General features: G+C 47.5%; 1 protein-coding gene across 13 annotated transcripts in view; it reads right to left on the bottom strand.

The window, feature by feature from the left end:
* Positions 1 to 19680, bottom strand: part of nav2a (neuron navigator 2a) — a 310069-nt gene that overhangs the window by 36222 nt on the left and 254167 nt on the right. For all 13 annotated transcript variants that reach the window (XM_036963588.1, XM_036963590.1, XM_036963587.1 and 10 more), the window contains 2 exons: positions 18217 to 18612; positions 11122 to 11244 (listed from right to left, as the gene is read on the bottom strand). In XM_036963588.1, coding sequence (XP_036819483.1) covers positions 11122 to 11244; positions 18217 to 18612 — 519 coding nt within the window. The remainder of the gene's footprint in view (positions 1 to 11121; positions 11245 to 18216; positions 18613 to 19680) is intronic.

The following is a 19680-nucleotide window of genomic DNA, read 5'->3' on the forward strand; positions in this document are numbered from 1 at the left end:
GAGAGAGATGGAGAGAGACAGTAGGTGGATGGAGAGATATGGAGAGAGACAGTAGGTGGATGGAGAGAGAGAGAGAGATGGAGAGACACAGTAGGTGGATGGAGAGAGATGGAGAGACACAGTAGGGGGAGAGAGAGAGAGATGGAGAGAGACAGTAGGTTGGAGAGAGAGATGGAGAGAGACAGTAGGTGGAGAGAGAGAGAGATGGAGAGAGACAGTAGGGGGGAGAGAGAGATGGAGAGAGACAGTAGGTGGAGAGAGAGAGAGATGGAGAGAGACAGTAGGTGGATGGAGAGAGACAGTAGGTGGATGGAGAGAGATGGAGAGAGACAGTAGGTGGATGGAGAGAGACAGTAGGTGGATGGAGAGAGATGGAGAGAGACAGTAGGTGGATGGAGAGAGACAGTAGGTGGATGGAGAGAGATGGAGAGAGACAGTAGGTGGATGGAGAGAGACAGTAGGTGGATGGAGAGAGATGGAGGGAAACAGTAGGAGGGAGAGAGAGAGATGGAGAGAGACAGTAGGAGGGAGAGAGACAGTAGGTGGATGGAGAGAGATGGAGAGAGACAGTAGGTGGATGGAGAGATATGGAGAGAGACAGTAGGTGGATGGAGAGAGAGAGAGAGATGGAGAGACACAGTAGGTGGATGGAGAGAGATGGAGAGAGACAGTATGTGGATGGAGAGAGAGAGAGATGGAGAGACACAGTAGGGGGAGAGAGAGAGAGATGGAGAGAGACAGTAGGTTGGAGAGAGAGATGGAGAGAGACAGTAGGTGGAGAGAGAGAGAGATGGAGAGAGACAGTAGGGGGGAGAGAGAGATGGAGAGAGACAGTAGGGGAGAGAGAGAGATAGAGACAGTAGGTGGGAGAGAGAGATGGAGAGAGACAGTAGGTGGGAGAGAGAGATAGGGACAGACAGTAGTGGAGAGAGAGAGATGAAGAGAGACAGTAGGCGGAGAGAGAGAGATGAAGAGAGACAGTAGGCGGAGAGAGAGAGATGAAGAGAGACAGTAGGCGGAGAGAGAGAGAGATGGAGAGAGACAGTAGGTGGAGAGAGAGAGAGATGGAGAGAGACAGTAGGGGGGAGAGAGAGATGGAGAGAGACAGTAGGGGGGAGAGAGAGAGATAGAGACAGTAGGTGGGAGAGAGAGATGGAGAGAGACAGTAGGTGGGAGAGAGAGATAGAGACAGACAGTAGTGGAGAGAGAGAGATGAAGAGAGACAGTAGGCGGAGAGAGAGAGATGAAGAGAGACAGTAGGCGGAGAGAGAGAGAGATGGAGAGAGACAGTAGGCGGAGAGAGAGAGAGATGAAGAGAGACAGTAGGTGGAGAGAGAGAGAGAGATGAAGAGAGACAGTAGGTGGAGAGAGAGAGAGAGAGATGAAGAGAGACAGTAGGTGGAGAGAGAGAGAGAGAGAGAGATGAAGAGAGACAGTAGGTGGAGAGAGAGAGAGAGAGAGATGGAGAGAGACAGTAGGTGGAAAGAGAGAGAGAGATGGAGAGACACAGTAGGGGGGAGAGAGAGAGAGATGGAGAGAGACAGTAGGTGGAGAGAGAGAGAGATGGAGAGACACAGTAGGGGGGAGAGAGAGATAGAGACAGTAGGTGGATGGAGAGAGATGGAGAGAGACAGTAGGTGGAGAGAGAGAGAGATGGAGAGACACAGTAGGGGGGAGAGAGAGATAGAGACAGTAGGTGGATGGAGAGAGAGAGAGAGATGGAGAGAGACAGTAGGTGGAGAGAGAGAGAGATGGAGAGACACAGTAGGGGGGAGAGAGAGATAGAGACAGTAGGTGGATGGAGAGAGATGGAGAGAGACAGTAGGTGGAGAGAGAGAGAGATGGAGAGAGACAGTAGGAGGGAGAGAGAGATGGAGAGAGACAGTAGGTGGACGGAGAGAGATGGAGAGAGACAGTAGGTGGAGAGAGAGAGATGGAGAGAGACAGTAGGTGGAGAGAAAGAGATGGAGAGAGACAGTAGGTGGAGAGAGAGAGAGATGGAGAGAGACAGTAGGTGGAGAGAGAGAGAGATGGAGAGAGACAGTAGGTGGACGGAGAGAGATGGAGAGAGACAGTAGGTGGAGAGAAAGAGAGATGGAGAGAGACAGTAGGTGGAGAGAGAGAGATGGAGAGAGACAGTAGGTGGACGGAGAGAGATGGAGAGAGACAGTAGGTGGAGAGAGAGAGATGGAGAGAGACTGTAGGTGGAGAGAGAGAGATGGAGAGAGACAGTAGGTGGAGAGAGAGATGGAGAGAGACAGTAGGTGGAGAGAGAGAGAGATGGAGAGACACAGTAGGTGGAGAGAGAGAGATGGAGAGAGACAGTAGGTGGAGAGAGAGATGGAGAGAGACAGTAGGTGGAGAGAGAGAGAGATGGAGAGACACAGTAGGTGGAGAGAGAGAGATGGAGAGAGACAGTAGGTGGAGAGAGAGAGATGGAGAGAGACAGTAGGTGGAGAGAGAGAGATGGAGAGAGACAGTAGGTGGAGAGAGAGATGGAGAGAGACAGTAGGTGGAGAGAGAGAGATAGAGAGAGACAGTAGGTGGAGAGAGAGATGGAGAGAGACAGTAGGTGGAGAGAGAGAGAGATGGAGAGACACAGTAGGTGGAGAGAGAGAGATGGAGAGAGACAGTAGGTGGAGAGAGAGAGATGGAGAGAGACAGTAGGTGGAGAGAGAGAGATGGAGAGAGACAGTAGGTGGATGGAGAGAGATGGAGAGAGACAGTAGGTGGAGAGAGAGAGATGGAGAGAGACAGTAGGTGGATGGAGAGAGATGGAGAGAGACAGTAGGAGGGACAGAGACAGTAGGTGGATGGAGAGAGATGGAGAGAGACAGTAGGTGGAGAGAGAAAGATGGAGAGAGACAGTGAGTGGAGAGAGAGAGAGATGGAGAGAGACAGTAGGTGGAGAGAGAAAGATGGAGAGAGACAGTAGGTGGAGGGAGAGAGAGAGATGGAGAGAGACAGTAGGTGGAGAGAGAGAGATATGGAGAGAGACAGTAGGTGGATGGAGAGAGATGGAGAGAGACAGTAGGTGGAGAGAGAGAGATGGAGAGAGACAGTAGGTGGATGGAGAGAGATGGAGAGAGACAGTAGGTGGAAAGAGAGAGAGATGGAGAGAGACAGTAGGTGGAGAGAGAGAAAGATGGAGAGAGACAGTAGGTGGAGGGAGAGAGAGAGATGGAGAGAGACAGTAGGTGGAGAGAGAGAGATGGAGAGAGACAGTAGGTGGATGGAGAGACACCGTAGGTTTAGGCGGTATACCATATACCGGGTTATTTGAAAAAAGCCACGGGATGGTTTTTCAATACCATCAACACAGTCAAGTTATTTACTTTCAATAAATGTGAATATTTACTTTTTAAAGTTAATACCTGCAATCAACTTGTATAATACGCTATAGGAGATCAAGCAGATTGTGTTCATCATTTCATCCGTCACATTGTTTTACATTATGAAGCTTACCGGAGTTCCCCCAGAACAGTTGAGCCAGTCAAACGTTCATCATTAAGGGCACAACAAGAGAACGCGTGAGCTCCTAGCGTTCTATCGGTAAGTCTCTGCTCTGCGGCGCACATGAGGTGGTGGAGTCACACTTGTACGCAATTCACTACTGAATAGCTTGGAACGGCTTTCTGCCATGTTTTAGAAGTCAAAAAGCTCTGTCATCCGAGTTAACTGTGCAGATGCCATTCTTTCCCTGTGCTTCCTACTAGCGTTTTTTTCCCCTTCATCCGTTCTTCTCTCCTCTGCTCCGTGTACACATGCTGCGATTACTTCAGAAAGGCCTGCATCACAACTTTGTTCATTTGCACAATTTCTCTCGTTCACTTTCGCTTGTAAATGTCCACACTCACCCGAAAATGACAGTCGGTAGCTACTAGCTGTGCTTGCACAACTTCATGAGCTGGATTTGCCTGTCTTTGCAATTAGTTCATGTGCATTTTTGTTCTATAGCATTTAGCTAACAGCTTACTGTATGTGTGATTTCGCTATTACTTGTGCTAATTTTGTTAGAGTTTTGGTAATAGGTGGCTTTTTGTTGTTGTTGCATTTTTAGTGCCCCCTTGTGTGCTATGCCGGTAATACCGTAAATCCCGGGATGGCAGAGACAGTAGGTGAGAGAGAGAGAGACAGAGAGAGACAGCTGGGGAGAGAGACAGTAGGTGAGAGAATAGACTCTGAACTGACCCAAATTAACACATTCCTGGGCTACCCCCGTGTCCCCGAAGACCGCCCTCTGTTTTCACACACAGGTCAGGGGTCATAAACCCTGCTGTTATTCAACTGGGACCGCTGGCCAATGAGAAAGAGCTGCCGCTGGGGCTGGACCCATGGGAGTGTCCGACAGCGTCCTGAGAAAACCTTCTGTTTACGTTGTTCTCTGTTTGTTTAGTTGTTCTTATGTGGTCTCTGGGGAAGTGAGTTTTTTTTAGCTCTGCCCATATGGTTTTCCCAGCTAAGCTCACTCCAACTCTTACATACATTTACACACGTCGCCTCTCCTTGCAGCGATGGGACAAGACAAACTACCAGTTGGATATCACGAAACTGTGCTAAAAGTACCACATTTTAAAAAAGAAAGAAAATGACGCATGCACGCACACACACACACGCGCTCAAACGTTGGCAACCTCGGGACGATAAGGAATTTCCTCCGTTTAAAGGGGGAGCTACTATTACTCAAGACTGTTGTGGGATCAGATGACTTAGTCCTGTCGACTGCTGTCAGAGACAGTGTGAGTGGATTGGATATGGGTTTACACACTAAAACATGAGCTCCCTCTAATATATAGGTCACAGATGACGTCATGGGGAAAGAGACAGAGGAGAGGCTTACACACTCAGAGACACAAGCGCGCGCGCACACGCACACCCTTACTCCGTCAAGACTGTATTGCTTTCAAAAAGACAGACACGTTTGTTTTACGGAAATCAAACCAAGGATGAGAAAAGAGAGTCTCGAGGAGGCATTACCGTCTGTCGTATCACCGACCGCGACGACGGGCGCAAACAGATATGTTTTTAGGAGTGTCCCATCATGAGGACTCCAGCTTGCCTGCGCCACTACTGCCTCGACACAACTAACCCTGACCCCCAAACCTCCTCCCAACCTATTCTGTAGTGTAGAGTAGACCGCCAGTAGGAACACAAACCAGTGTGTGTGTGTGTGTGTGTGTGTGTGTGTGTGTGTGTGTGTGTGTTGTATCTAAAGCATGTGTTTGGGCCTGGGCTGTGTGTGTACTGACTGAGCCGACTCTACACACAACCACTGTTTGGCTGTCGCTGTGTAAACACCACCTCTGACCCCTCTATACACAGGGAGGAGTGAGGGAGACGGGGAGGGAGGGAGAGGGAAGGGAGGGAGACGGGGAGGGAGGGAGAGGGAAGGGGAGGGAGGGAGAGGGAAGGGGAGGGAGGGAGAGGGAAGGGAGGGAGAGGGAAGGGGAGGGAGGGAGACGGGGAGGGAGGGAGAGGGAAGGGGAGGGAGGGAGAGGGAAGGGGAGGGAGGGAGAGGGGAGGGAGAGGGAAGGGGAGGGAAGGAGACGGGGAGGGAGGGAGAGGGAAGGGGAGGGAGGGAGAGGGAAGGGGAGGGAGACGGGGAGGGAGGGAGAGGGAAGGGAGGACAGGGAATGAGGGAGGGCAGTTTGAACAGGACCCTGGGGATTGGGTGTGAGAATATGGGAGGGGGTGAGGGAGAAACGGGAGAGAGGGATACAGGGTGAGGGAGTGAATGGGCGGGTGGAGTGAGGGAGGGAGAGGTAGAGAACGGGCAGGCACAGGGTAAGAGAGAGGGATACAGGGTAAGAGAGAGGGCAAAGGAGCGGCAGAGAGGATCTTGGACAGGACTCGGTGCATTCCTTCTCCGTGTGGACATTCCGGGCCGGAGTTGTGGGGTGGTTAAATGACACAGCTGGTCCCCGCAGCACAGAGAAATGACACGGCGACTGGACTACAGGGTCAGGAATGCATCTCTCCCTCTAGTCTCTCTCTTTCTAGCCTCGTTTCTCATTTGACTATCTCGAGTAAACAGATTTTAGATATGAAACAAACATCACCTAAAAACTACATGACATTTCTCTTGCATTCTTTGACTCTTGCACACAAATATCTCTCTCTCTCTCGTTGAGTAAACGGTGCACTGCTTTGAGTCAACCGACTGACCCTGATCCATAAAACAAAGTACAGATGTGGGATACAGACCACTGCATGCACATACACACTGATCGAAAGGACCCAGTGGGAGGCAGACAAGTGTGGAATTTCACATTAACAGAAGACACACACACCAGACAATACACACACACACCTCATTTCTCCAGTCCTCAGGTGTTTGTGTGTGCGTGTGTGTGTGTGTGTGTGTGTGAGCCTCCCTCCCATACTAAGTGTGGATAAATCACATTGATCTTGTTACCTTGGGTACCGCCACAAACCTGCACATTTTTACCCCCACTCAGCAAAATGTCTTTCAACTCCTCCGTGAGGTAGAGGAGGGCACCACTTAACCTTTGCCACGTTACGCAGGCCAAGGTGACAGGTGAGGCTCAGCAACCCCTCACAGCAGAATCCGTCTATAAACTTTTAACGAAAACATCCTCCAAAGTGGCAGGGGATGGAAGGTGTTTTCATTTCTCTCTCTTTCAGTCTCTCTATCATTGCGATGCAGTGTCCTGATGGCAGGCAGTCAGTGTGTCCCCGTGCTGACATCCCTGCAACACTCTCTGACACAGCAAGGCTCAACGCCACTTCCCTAAGCACTAATCCAATAGGAGTCAGCCAGCCGGAGACAAAGGCATAGACCATTACAGCAGTGTGTGAGTGAGAGAGAGAGAGAGAGGAGATAACTGTGTGTAAGAACCACACCCTCAATGTGCGTGTGCGTGTGCGTGTGTGTGTGTGTGTGTGCCTCCCTCCCATACTAAGTGTGCTGGTGAGAGAGGGGAAGTCCAGGGGGAAGAGGGGGTTCATAGATGCACCAGTATCCACAGCTACAACTACATCAGTAAACGCTCCTAGGAGTCTCTCTCTATTCATCTCTCTCTCGCCGTCTCTCTCTCACACACACACACACACACACACGTCTCAGATTCCCCTCCTCCACTACAACTTGTTAAATCCTACCGTCCATCTTTCCCTTCTCTTCCTGTCCATTTTCCTCCGCTATACGTCGCCCTCTTTGTCCCAGTTGTATCCTCTCTCCCTTTCTGGTAATATACTGTTACATCTGAACTATGACCTATGACCCAGTCATAGGGTGCGCGAGCTCAGGAGTACAGGAGCACCTCTGCAGCTGGGGTACGTGGGTGTGTGTTTTGGGGGTTGGGTATTGGTGACTTGGGCGAACGGTTCAGCTGAAAGCCCGACGCTCAAAGAGAAGCTCCAGATATCAGACACTGGGTAGAACGGTGTTGAGATGGCACTAGCATGCCGCCAGCGTTTCAGCTGAAAGCCCAACGCTCAAAGGGAAGCTCCAGATATCAGACACTGGGTAGAACGGTGTTGAGACGGCACTAGCATGCCGCCAGCGTTTCAGCTGAAAGCCCGACGCTCAAAGGGAAGCTCCAGATATCAGACACTGGGTAGAACGGTGTTGAGACGGCACTAGCATGCCGCCAGCGTTTCAGCGCAGCGTTATATGAGTTTACAGAGACACGCCACAGAGGAAACGGGGGAAACGTGCTGTTCTTGCATAAAAGATGTCGAAAGGGGATTTGTAGCATTTTGCATTCCATGTATAAGTCGAGAAGCGTGTGTGTGTGTGTGTGTGAGAGAGACTGAGGAAAAGAGAGCCAGAGAGAAGCCTAGAAGCAGACAAAGGGTGGGAGTGGTCCTTTGATCCAGTTTCTCAGCTGATCAAACCAAAAGTAAGAGTGCTCCCAAAAACAATGACTGCAGACGTCACCGTATCCGCTACTCCAACCATTGAAGAACTCACGCAGGTAGAAAGCTGTCAGTAGTAGCGCCACCCAAACACAAAGACACACCGATGATAGCATTAAGCCAGTAGCAACCCATCTTCTCCTCTTGCCTCACTATCCAAAACACTCCTGGGTATTCCGGACCAGAGCCCACGTGCTGCCGGAATCACGAGACTCTCAAAATGAACGCAGAGGAATAACTTTTGCAGGGTTGATGTCGGATCTGATCCTAGAGGGTGACGTTACGTGAACAGTCTAAGCACCAGACACATTGAAATGTTATTGGGGGCACTGGGTTTAACACACACACAGTGTATTATCATACAAAAAGGCCTCCTGGTTATCAGAGAAACATGATTGGCGGTTCATGAAATGCCTGGAGAACGAGAGAGAGGAAGAGAGAGGGGTAGAGAGAGAGAGGAAGGGAGAAAAGACTGCGACTGTACATGTTTAGAGCCTGGAGCAAAACCACAGCATCCTCTTCGCCGGAGAGAGGGAAACAGGGAAACACACACCACACAACAGAGAGAGAGAGAAAGAGAGAGACCGAGGAAAGAGGAGGGAGAGACAGAGCAAGGGGGGGGGGAAATGAGGATTCCTCAAAGGAGAGCGAAAAGAGAGGAAGAGAGAGGGGTAGAGAGAGAGAGGAAGAGAGAGGGGTAGAGAGAGAGGGGAAGCGATCCTGTCCACCCGTTTTACTGCCAGGTGCAACCTTTACCTGAGCACCTCCCTTCTCCTCAATTGCCTGAGGGACCTAGTCAAGTCCAGACAGGTACGGAAAATGGGCATTGGGGATGCTGTGGTGCTGGGGTTCTGTGGTGCTGGGATGCTGTGATGCTGGGGTGTTTGAGAGGGTGCTGGAAATAACTATAACTCCTAGGGCTGTACACACACACACACCACACACACACTCTGGGGAGTGGAAGGTGTAAAACCTACCCAGAGATCCACTAACATCACACACACACAACGAGTGAAGAACGGAGAGAAATAAGAGACGAAGGAGAGGACCAAGGGATATACTGTATTTATTATTGTAATGTTCAAAGGGTGGTTTGGGGCTTTCCTATTTCTCCCTCCTATCTGTTTCATACTGTATCTGCAAGAACACACACACACACACACACACACACACACACACACACACACACACACACACCACAGTCACACACGCAGACACACCACAGAAAAGAGTGTCTCTTTGTCTGGTCGGACAAAAGGAATTCAAATCAGCGGACGGATTGTTACAGATGAGTTACTTCCTCTTTCTCTGGCCGTGAAATGAAATGTGAGCTGAAAGACACACACACGTTAATTCAATGTGACACTCGCAGTCCTTTGTCGCTATGGGTCCGTGTGGTCCCATAGCTAATAGGGATTCTTCGGCAACGATAGTGCCAGTTTGAAACGTAATTTGCACACATCTGAGCGTGAAAACAGAGGCAGTTGTAGTGACTATCCCTTCTTCGTCTTCTGATTTGAGGCGTTTAATAGGAACCAGTCGGTGTCCTGGAGAGCTACAGAAAACACCAGCTTTTGTTCCAACCCAGCGAGGAAACACCTGATTCACGTCATCAACGGCAGCGTTCATCAATACCTTGATAAGTTGAATCATGTGTGTTAGTGCTAGGCTGAAACAAAAGCCTGCACACATCTGTAGCTCTCCAGGAGCCAGGGTTGGAGTCCACTGCACTAAATACTCTAGTTCTTGAGTTAGAATCTCCTGTCTTTAGGCACATTTTCCAACCTCCCCCTTGTGCACTATGACACATTGAAGCGCTTAGCCTGAGGTCACAAGGCTTTTACCCCATTGCCATGGTGATATCTGACACCCCAACCCCCAACCCTATCGCTGACTGGGCCCTAACAGCAGGCTAAGATGCTGGTGTCCATAGCAGCATCATTAAGACATTAAAAGCTGATCTGTTTTATAGGTCTCCAATCCAGTGGTCTACCACAGCCCGTTACGGAGTGGCCAGCTAAGGAGCTGGACGCTGGACGCACACACACACACACACACACACACACACACACACAGGTGGTCAGCTATCAAATCCAACTCCCCACCTTCCCAAATAAGCTCCATTAACCCCCCCCCAGTCATCTATTAAATTAGACTGATCTCATTTGAGCCCCCCCCTATGCCACATACACACACACTTTACCCTGAAGCCATTTCAGCCCTGCTATATTCTGTTAACGCAGTTATCCACCACTTTCCAACTCTCCCAATTAATGCAAACCAAAACCAGTAACCACATTTATCAGACATTCCTTCAGGAGGGCTGCTCCAAATGTACCATCCCCCGCCTCTACGCCCTCCCTCCTTGCCTTCCCCCAACCCTCCACCTCGGCGCTTTTTCAGAAAGGAGTGGAACGCTCTTTGAAGATCAGTCGGGAATATCAACAAAGAGAGACTACTGGCACAAGCATTGATGCACTATTAACACAATTAACTCCCAGATAGATGAAAGTGAAAAATACATACCTCCTCGTTCCCAAAAACCTTTATCATTGAATTGCTTTTCAGACTCTCTCCCCTTTTTCTCTCATCAACAACTGCCAATAGGAAACAGCTCTCTCACACACACATCTTTGAGGGGTCTCTTTAGGACCCTGTATGAGAGGCGAAGGGCAGAGGTGAGAAAGATACCGTATGAGCAGGATGGTAGAAGAAAGAGCCAGGCAAAAGGTCAAGATGGCTCAGTGCGCGGTGCGAGGAGAGAGAGAGACTGGAAGCTTTCCTCTCTCACCTGAGGGGTTCGGAGGTGAGGGAGAAGGGCAGAAGAGGTGAGGGCTCAGGGGGTGTGAGAGAGGAGGAGGGAAGGAGGGGAGATGGAGGTCAAAAGGTGGGGAAAACAGGAAATCACTCACACCTGCAGACTGAGAGGAGTTATAGCTGCAGTCTTACTTAGCGTCACTCTTTCTTACAGAGCCCACTTCGGTCCCATACACCCGTCCGCTTCTCTTCCATACGAACACTAATGGTATAATGCCTCCACCCATTTCCCGCTGTCAATTATCCACATTAAACCACTCCCTCTCTCTCTCCCAGAAAGAGGTCAAACTGCTGCCCTGTTATCCTTTCCATTGATCCCACGCAGGTCACAAGGACACAAATCCAACCATTTTGTAATGTGACCCAATGTAAGGATCTCTCCCAATGATGCAGAGAAATGGTATGTGTGTGTGTGTGTCCTACCTGTCAGCGTCTCCCTGGCCCGTGGAGGTGTTGCGTTGGAGGGTCTCTCGTACCGCCGCCATGCCGTCAGGTAGACGGTTGAGTCGCCGCGTGTACAGGCTCAGACCGCTGTCCGTCATGTAGCTGGGATCAGAAAAGGTCAAAGGTCATATCAGAAAACACAAGGTTTTCAAAGTCAAAGCTCACGGTTAAAATTGCACAACACTTTTGCTGGAAATCAGTTCATTCCTGACGGATTCAAAAACTGAAATTGTTTGACTAAAAGAAGGCCGTTTTTTTGTGTCAGCTTTCAAGCCAGGAAGAAGAAGATCGAGTGTTGGGCCGTGCTCTGTCTAACGCCCCAGAGAGAGAGAGCCAACAACAAACAAGATGGCTGTTCCTTCTTGCTCTAAATAAAACCAACTAGGAGAGGAAAGAACATCCATCTTGTTTGTCCGGCCCAAGGCACCAGTCTCATAAATCAGATGAAATGGCTGCTGGTCGACTGGACCGGTCATTAACTCCACACATGCACAGAAGACCACAGACACGCACAAGTGCAGCTAGAGCCGTACTTCGCCTACCTTTCCAAGATGTTGTTCCTGGTGCAGTGTTAATGTTGGCAGCCTTTTATAGATTCAGTCTAGTCTTAAGTTATTTTGACTAAAATATCATTAAGGCTCAGTAAAATTTTGGTCATTTGAATAACAATTTGGTGTAGTTATTATCAAAATGACGAAAACAATCGGCCATTTTTTCCCCTTCAACTAAATGGCCTTTCATTTTAGTCACATAACATTTGTATTGCTTCATTAACCTGCTTGTGTTCCTATCTCCAACAACGCAGTAGTGTCTAACAGTTCACAACAATACACACTAATCTAAAAGTCAAATAATTATATAAATATTAGATCGAGGAATGTCGGAGTGGCATTGACTAAAACGCTGTATTCTATTCCATTTTAGTCAATGCCACTTCGACATCGCTCAAGCTAATATTTATATATTTCTTAATTCCATTCTTTCACTTTAGATTTGTGTGTTGTCAATTGTTTGATACTACTGCACTGTTGGAGCTAGGAACACAAGCGTTTCGCTACACCCGCCATAACATCTGCTAAATATGTGTATGTGACCAAAACAATTAGATTTGATTAACATGGTAAAGATAAAGAATGATGCCTGTAAGTCCCACTAGATGGGCAGGTGGGACAATTGGCTATATCGTAAACATTTCTGAAAACAACATTTTCGATTTTTGGGTCTTAAATTCACGGTTAGGGTCAGGCATAAGGTTAGGTTTCAAATCAGATTTTTTTTTAGAAGATCAACTATAGAAAAAGGCATGACTTTGCCACTTGCCCAGATAGTGACTACCCTGTAGGCGGGCGTGGAATCCCACTGCCAACTCATTCTCTATGGTCAAACCTACAACACGTGGCTGAACCAGTTAGCTGCTAATGCCAACTTAGCATTGGTGGCTAAACATTCAAGGGCTGGGGGAGGAGGGGGGAGGGGACTGAGCTATCTGTGTCTGTTTAAATGGTTAAGACACGGGGAGGCTCCACCATATCACCACACACACACACACACACACACACACACACAGTGTATTATCATACAAAAAGGCCTCCTGGTTATCAGAGAAACATGATCGGTGGTTCATGAACTCCCCAGGCCACAGGCGTAATCTGGTCACACCATTTCCACGACAGCCATTGGAATAAGGGCTAATTTCGACCATTCAATCGATTGATGGCCGAGGTTGGGACCATTCATGCGCACATGTCAATTGAAAAAAAGGTCAAACGAAACGACGTGCATCTAGCTTGCAGTCTTCCCAGCTTCAGTTTGAAGTTGTTGTGTTGGCTGTGTTGTTGGCTAGCTCCTCTGAACAACAGTGTCCTGACGAGAGAGCACATTTTCTATGCCAGGTGAAATCACACCTCATTAGCTCATTGTTATGGATGTATCCAAATAAATGTCACTAGAAAACAGCTTCAACAAATGCAAATGGTTGCTGTTATTCTGGCTGATCTTTGATGTGACTATAAATTAGCCGTAGTTGGCTAGCTAGCAAACAAGAGATAAGAATGTCAAAAATGAAACATTTAGAACGAACAACTAGGCCGCGTCCATAGATACAGAACAAAAAGACTGAACGACTGGGTCGCGTCTCTAGCAACCGAATGGGTAGCAACCCTAGATTTGTGTCGGTCTATATCTTGTGGTCTATGAAATAGGATGAATAATTTCATCAAAATAAAGTTAATGGCTCCCGGGTGGCGCAGTGGTCTAAGGCTGTGCCACCAGAGACTCTGGGTCCGAGCCCAGGCTCTGTTGCAGCCGGCCGCCACCAGGAGGTCCATGGGGCCACGCACAATTGGCCTAGCGTCGTCCGGGTTAGGGAGGGTTTGGCCGGTAGGGATATCCTTGTCTCATCGCGCGCTAGCGACTCCTGTGGCGGGCCGGACGCAGTGTACAGCTGACCAGGTCGCTAGGTGCACGGTGTTTCCTCCGACACATTGGTGCGGCTGGCTTCCGGGTTGGATGCGCGCTGTGTTAAAACCAGTTGCATCTCTAGGGGCGCTATTTCATTTTTGGATAAAAAACGTTCCCGTTTTAAGCGCAATATTTTGTCACGAAAAGATGCTTGACTATGCATATTCTTGAGTTTTGGAAAGAAAACACTCTGAAGTTTCAGAATCTGCAAAGATTTTGTCTGTAAGTGCCCCAGAACTCATTCTACAGGCGAAACCAAGATGATACGTCAAACAGGAAATGAGCAGAATTTCTGAAGCTCTGTTTTCTAATGTCCCCTTATATGGCTGTGAATGCGACAGGAATAAGCTTAGACCTTCTGCCGTTTCCCCAAGATGTCGGCAGCATTGTGACGTATTTGTAGGCATATCTGTGGAAGATTGACCATAAGAGACTACATTTTCCAAGTGTCCGCCTGGTGTCCTGCGTCGAAACTGGTGCGCAAAGCCAGGTGCAAGTATTTTTCCATTTGATTGAGAGGAGAAACCATGCTTCCACGAACGATATATCATCAGAGATGAGATATGTGAAAAACACCTTGAGGATTGATTCTAAACGTTTGCCATGTTTTCAGTCGATATTATGGAGTTAATTTGGAAAAAAGTTCGCGTTTTGAGGACTGAATTTTCGGGTTTTTTTGGTAGCCAAATGTGATGTACAAAACGGAGCTATTTCTAATACACAAAGAATCTTTTTGGACAAACTGAGCATTTGCTTTCTAACTGAGAGTCTCCTCATTGAAAACATCCGAAGTTCTTCAAAGGTAAATTATTTTATTTGAAGGCTTTTATGTTTTTGTTGAAATGTTGCGTGCTGGATGCTAACGCTAAATGCTAACGCTAAATGCTACGCTAGCTAGCTACTTTTACACAAATGATTGTTTTCCTATGGTTGAGAAGCATATTTTGAAAATCTGAGATGACAGTGTTGTTTACAAAAGGCTAAGCTTGAGAGATGGCATATTTATTTCATTTCATTTGCGATTTTCATGAATAGTTAACGTTGCGTTATGGTAATGAGCTTGAGTCTGTATTCACGATCCCGGATGGGGAGATCAGAAAGGTTAAGAAGCAGTGCGGCTTGGTTGGGTTGTGCTTCGGAGGACGCATGGCCTTCGACCTTCGTCTCTTCCGAGCCCGTACGGGAGTTGTAGCGATGAGACAAGACAGTAACTACTAACAATTGGATACCACGAAATTAGGGAGTAAAAGGGGGTGGGTTAAAAAAATATATATATTTTAATTTAAAAAAAAGTAAAGTTCATGAAAACATGTCAATCATTATTTGAATATGTTGGTTACGCGTTGTATAAATGTGATAATGCCCTCAAAGCCGGTGTTTGGAGGATATATTGGCACAGTTTGCCAGCCTTCGACTTAAGTCTCGGGACTAACAATACTCGTGCCAACTTATCCTCCATACACCGGCTTCTCGGGCATTATCACTTAAATATCCACTGTCATCATCATTCTCTCACATGGCCAGGGTAGTGGTACAGAACATGATGCCGGATCTAAATTGTAGCAGCTCTCTACTGCCTGGGAAGCCGATGTTTTTTATTTCATTTTTTATTTTACCTTTATTTAACTAGGCAAGTCAGTTATGAACAAATTCTTATTATCAATGACGGCCTAGGAACGGTGGATTAGCTGCCTTGTTCAGGGGCAGAACGACAGATTTTTACCTTGTCAGCTCGGGGATTCGATCTTGCAACCTTTCGGTTATTAGTCCAACTCTCTAACCACCTGCCGCCCGTTTTAAGTGATAATGCCTCCAAACATCGGCTTCGATCATTAACAGGTCACCAACATATTCAAATAATGATTAACATATTTTCATTAAAAACATTATTTTGATGAATTTATTCATACTATTTCATCCTTCCACAAGATATAGTCCCGACACAAATCTAGGGTTGCTACCCAAGCCGGCTGTTTTTTTGTTCTGTTGGTTGCTAGAGACATGACCCAGTCGTTCTGTGTTTTTGTTCTGTATCTATGGACGCAACCCAGTCGTTCGTCTTAAATGTTCCTTTGCCATACTGGCTGGTAACATTTTTATCCCTTGTTTGCTAGCTAGCCAACTACGGCTAATTTATAGTCACATCAAAGAGCAGCCAGAATAACAGCAGAGTAGAACCATTTGCATTTGTTGAAGCTGTTTTCTAGTGACATTTATTTGGATACATCCATAACAATGAGCTAATGAGGTGTGATTTCACCTGGCATAGAGAATGTGCTCTCTCGTCAGGACACTGTTGTTCAGAGGAGCTAGCCAACAACACAGCTAACACAACAACTTCAAACTGAAGCTGGAAAGACTGCAAGCTAGATGCACTTCGTTTCGTTTGACCTTATTTCAATTGACATTTCTTGGTATATATCCATAAAAAAGGATGCCTGCTGATTCATGACGTCCCGACACGTTCATTTTTATGGGACAGCTGGAGATGGAATTTGAATATATTTAACAATGTTGCAAATGTCGGAGAGACAGACAGCAAGGTTTAAACAAATCTCCGCAGTTGAAAACAAAATGTTAGTCTAAAAGAAATGTGAGATAATGGCTAGATGGTTTTTATAGTGGAGATCAAGTTTATAAATTGCCTGGCTGGGCTGATGAGACCGTGGATTGTGCAGTTGGATGGAACAGAGTACATAGGCATTTTAACATCATAGATTGAGCCGGTGGTAATTTGTGGAATAGACGGTTTTGTTCAGCATTAGACCCAACCGTAGTATAATAATGAGCAGCGCCTGATCGCTCATCTCACTACGACTTTGTCTGGCGTCCCACCCTGAGCCAATCCCTAAGCATAGATGTAGAATATCATACTGCACTAGCAGGGGAATGGTTGGGCTCTTTCTTTTCATAACACTCACCTGCCCAGGTGTGTGTGTGTGTTTTCTTTGAGATACGTTATCTGAGTGCTTCAGGGGGAGCACTTAACCCCACCACTTTCAGGGCAGGTGGCTCTGCAGAAGTGATTATGTCGCAAGAGAAACTTTGAGCTTTGAGTTCATAGAACCGGGGTTACGTCGGTAAACTCCGGTAGCTAGATGCCGGTTGTAATAAACGAATGGTGAAGCCCTTTCCTGCAGTCAAATGAACAAATCGCCCTTTAGTGGCATCGTGGGTGGAATGTTATTCCTATTTTTAATAATTTCATAATTAATATACCTTGTTTTTTTTTAACCTGCCGAAAATCCAGTGTTTCTATGTCAAACGGTTCTGTTATATGTATATAAAGTGTAATATTGGGATGCAAACTCATATTTGAAGACATTTCAACTCTATATCTGACATGGGACTTGTTTGTTCTTTTGTTTAAGCCCATAATCATGTGTGCGAGGTGCATACTTTTGTTTCAAAGTAGATTTGTTTAAGACTTCCCGAGAAACGGACTCTGATTTAGCCCACCGCACTAAAAGGCTAAGCTACAAAATATTATGACCCCATTACTGAAAGATAAGACTCTCTACATTGCCCATAAGCCGCACAGGACTCATTAGAACAGAGTGGACTGGACCGGACACTAAATCAGACTGGGGAGGAGGAGGAAAATAACATTACCAATGATGATGTTCTGTTCTACACAGAAGAGCATACAAAAGTATCGCCTGATGATCTTCTGAACTTCCCAATACCTTTCTGGTGCATTTCCGTCACTTCAAACCATACTTCCTATAGATTGAAATACTGTCAGAAGTATAGCCACAATTAAGCCCCTTTCATTTTACATGGTGGGGTCGAGAATGGTTTGGTAACCCCTGAATTATGTGCTCTTAAACAAGGCTATTTTCCTTCCTCTTAACAAAAATCCTAAACTGCCTCAAAGTGTTGTTGTTGCTTGTTGATGTTTGACTCTGCTGCTGATGCCAGAATCGGGGAAAGTTGGCTCCCAGTGTGTAAATTAATATGATAATAACGATGACAGCATTGGTTTAAATTGCAGAGTATGACAGCCAAGGTATGCAGGGGGCCTGTTACAACATGGACACTGACTTCAACATGGGCACTGACTAGAAAACCAACAGGTTATGTGGCACAACGCTACTGGATTGAACTCACAGAGTGGAGCTACTGTCCTCTGGGAGACAGAGGTAGCATCTGATCTGGGCCACTATTCATGAAGAGTAGGAGTGCAGATCTAGAATCAGTTTTGACTTTCAGATCATAATTCATAAAATGATATGGACAGGGGAAATCTGATCCTAGATCAGCACTTCTAATCTGAGACGCTTTGCGGATTCGGGGCCTGGTCCCCAAAGACATATGCTTATCTAAATGTATACCATCTCAAAAAGCTATTACAGTATAACAGTATTTTTCCCTTTATTCCATACTACTTTTGGCTGAAACCATGTTCACGTTTGTACACATAGGGGAGATTACAAATACACTGGCGCCCTCTTGTGACACGACAGCCACTTATAACGCATTCATTCCCGAAACCTATGAGAAAGGGCGCAAAACCAACCAAGCCAGCCCCAAAAGGGATGAGTTGCAATTTGCAAAACACAATTTCTATGTTTTGACCCTGTCACCATATGCGAGTTCTCTCAGAATACTCACCCGCTCGTGACGTCATCAGGGCGCGCCGCGTTCTTGCTCAGCACATCCCCGTCACTCATGTAGCCCGTCACCTCCATGGCGATGCCCTCCAGGTCAATATCCTCCCCTCTCTCCCCCAGATCCATACCGAGGGCACCTCCCCGTCCCGCCAGCTGTCTCCGCAGGGGGCCAGGGTACAAGTAGCGCCCCCCCTGCCCCCCTCCTCCCAAGGCACGACCCCCGTAACCGTTCCCCGTGGAGGGGGCGTCCCCCGCCTGCAGACGAGGGCTGGACTGGCCCAGTCGCCATGACGACAGGGAGGGCCGAGAGGAAGTGAGGCTGAGGATGCTCCGCCCACTCCCGCCGCCACCGCTGATCTCCGTGGTGACGTTGCTGTCAAAGGTTGTCTCCAAGGTGCTGAGGTAGGGAGGGGGGGGGGGGGGGGGGGGAGCAGAAAAAAAGACTGAGTGTAAGACGAGACATTAGCTGAGCAGCATTAAACTGGACTAGACTAGACAGTGGGTAAGACCTCTCTGATCCTTTGAAAGGGAGCGCAAGCAGCAGGGAGAGAGACTGGGTCAGGAGCTTGAATCAAAATCCAAAGACAAGACCACTGCTCCATCAAGCCACTACAGGATCAAAGACACTGACATTCTCATAAAAAGGGGGGGGGGGGGGTCATGCTGAAAGAACCAGACACAAGACACAGTCTAGTGGGGTTGGAGAACAAGCCCTCCATTACATACAAACTAGAATAGAGCATCAGACAGAGAAGTCTCAAACCGCAAAAGTTCAGAGCTGGTGTAATGGAGTCAGGTTTGTAGGCCTCCTTGCTCGCACATACTTTTTCAGTTCTGCCCACAAATGTTCTATAGGATTGAGGTCAGGGCTTTGTGATGGCCACTCCAATTCCTTGACTTTGTTGTCCTTAAGCCATTTTGCCACAACTTTGGAAGTATGCTTGGGGTCATTGTCCATTTGGAAGACCCATTTGCGTTTAAGCTTTAACTTCCTGACTGATGTCTTGAGATGTTGCTTCAATATATCCACATCATTATCCTCACTCATGTTGCCATCTATTTTCTGCAGCAAAGCACCCCCACAACTTGATGCTGCCACCCTGTGGTTCACGGTTGGGATGGTGTTCTTCGGCTTGCAAGCCTCCCCCGTTTTCCTCCAAACATAACGATGGTCATTATGGCCATACAGTTCTATTATCAGACCAGAGGACATTTCTCCAAAAAGTACCATCTTTATCCCCATGTGCAGTTGCAAACCGTAGTCTGGCTTTTTTATGGTGGTTTTGGAGCAGTGGCTTCTTCTTTGCTGAGCTGCCTTTCAGGTTATGTCGATATAGGACTCGTTTTACTGTGGATATAGATACTTTTGTACCTGTTTCCTCCAGCATCTTCACGAGGTCCTTTGCTGTTGCTCTGGGATTGATTTGCACTTTTCGCACCAAAGTACGTTCATCTTCAGGAGACA

The sequence above is a fragment of the Oncorhynchus mykiss genome, chromosome 26, assembly GCF_013265735.2.
Source record: "Oncorhynchus mykiss isolate Arlee chromosome 26, USDA_OmykA_1.1, whole genome shotgun sequence".
NCBI classification, from domain to species: domain Eukaryota; kingdom Metazoa; phylum Chordata; class Actinopteri; order Salmoniformes; family Salmonidae; genus Oncorhynchus; species Oncorhynchus mykiss.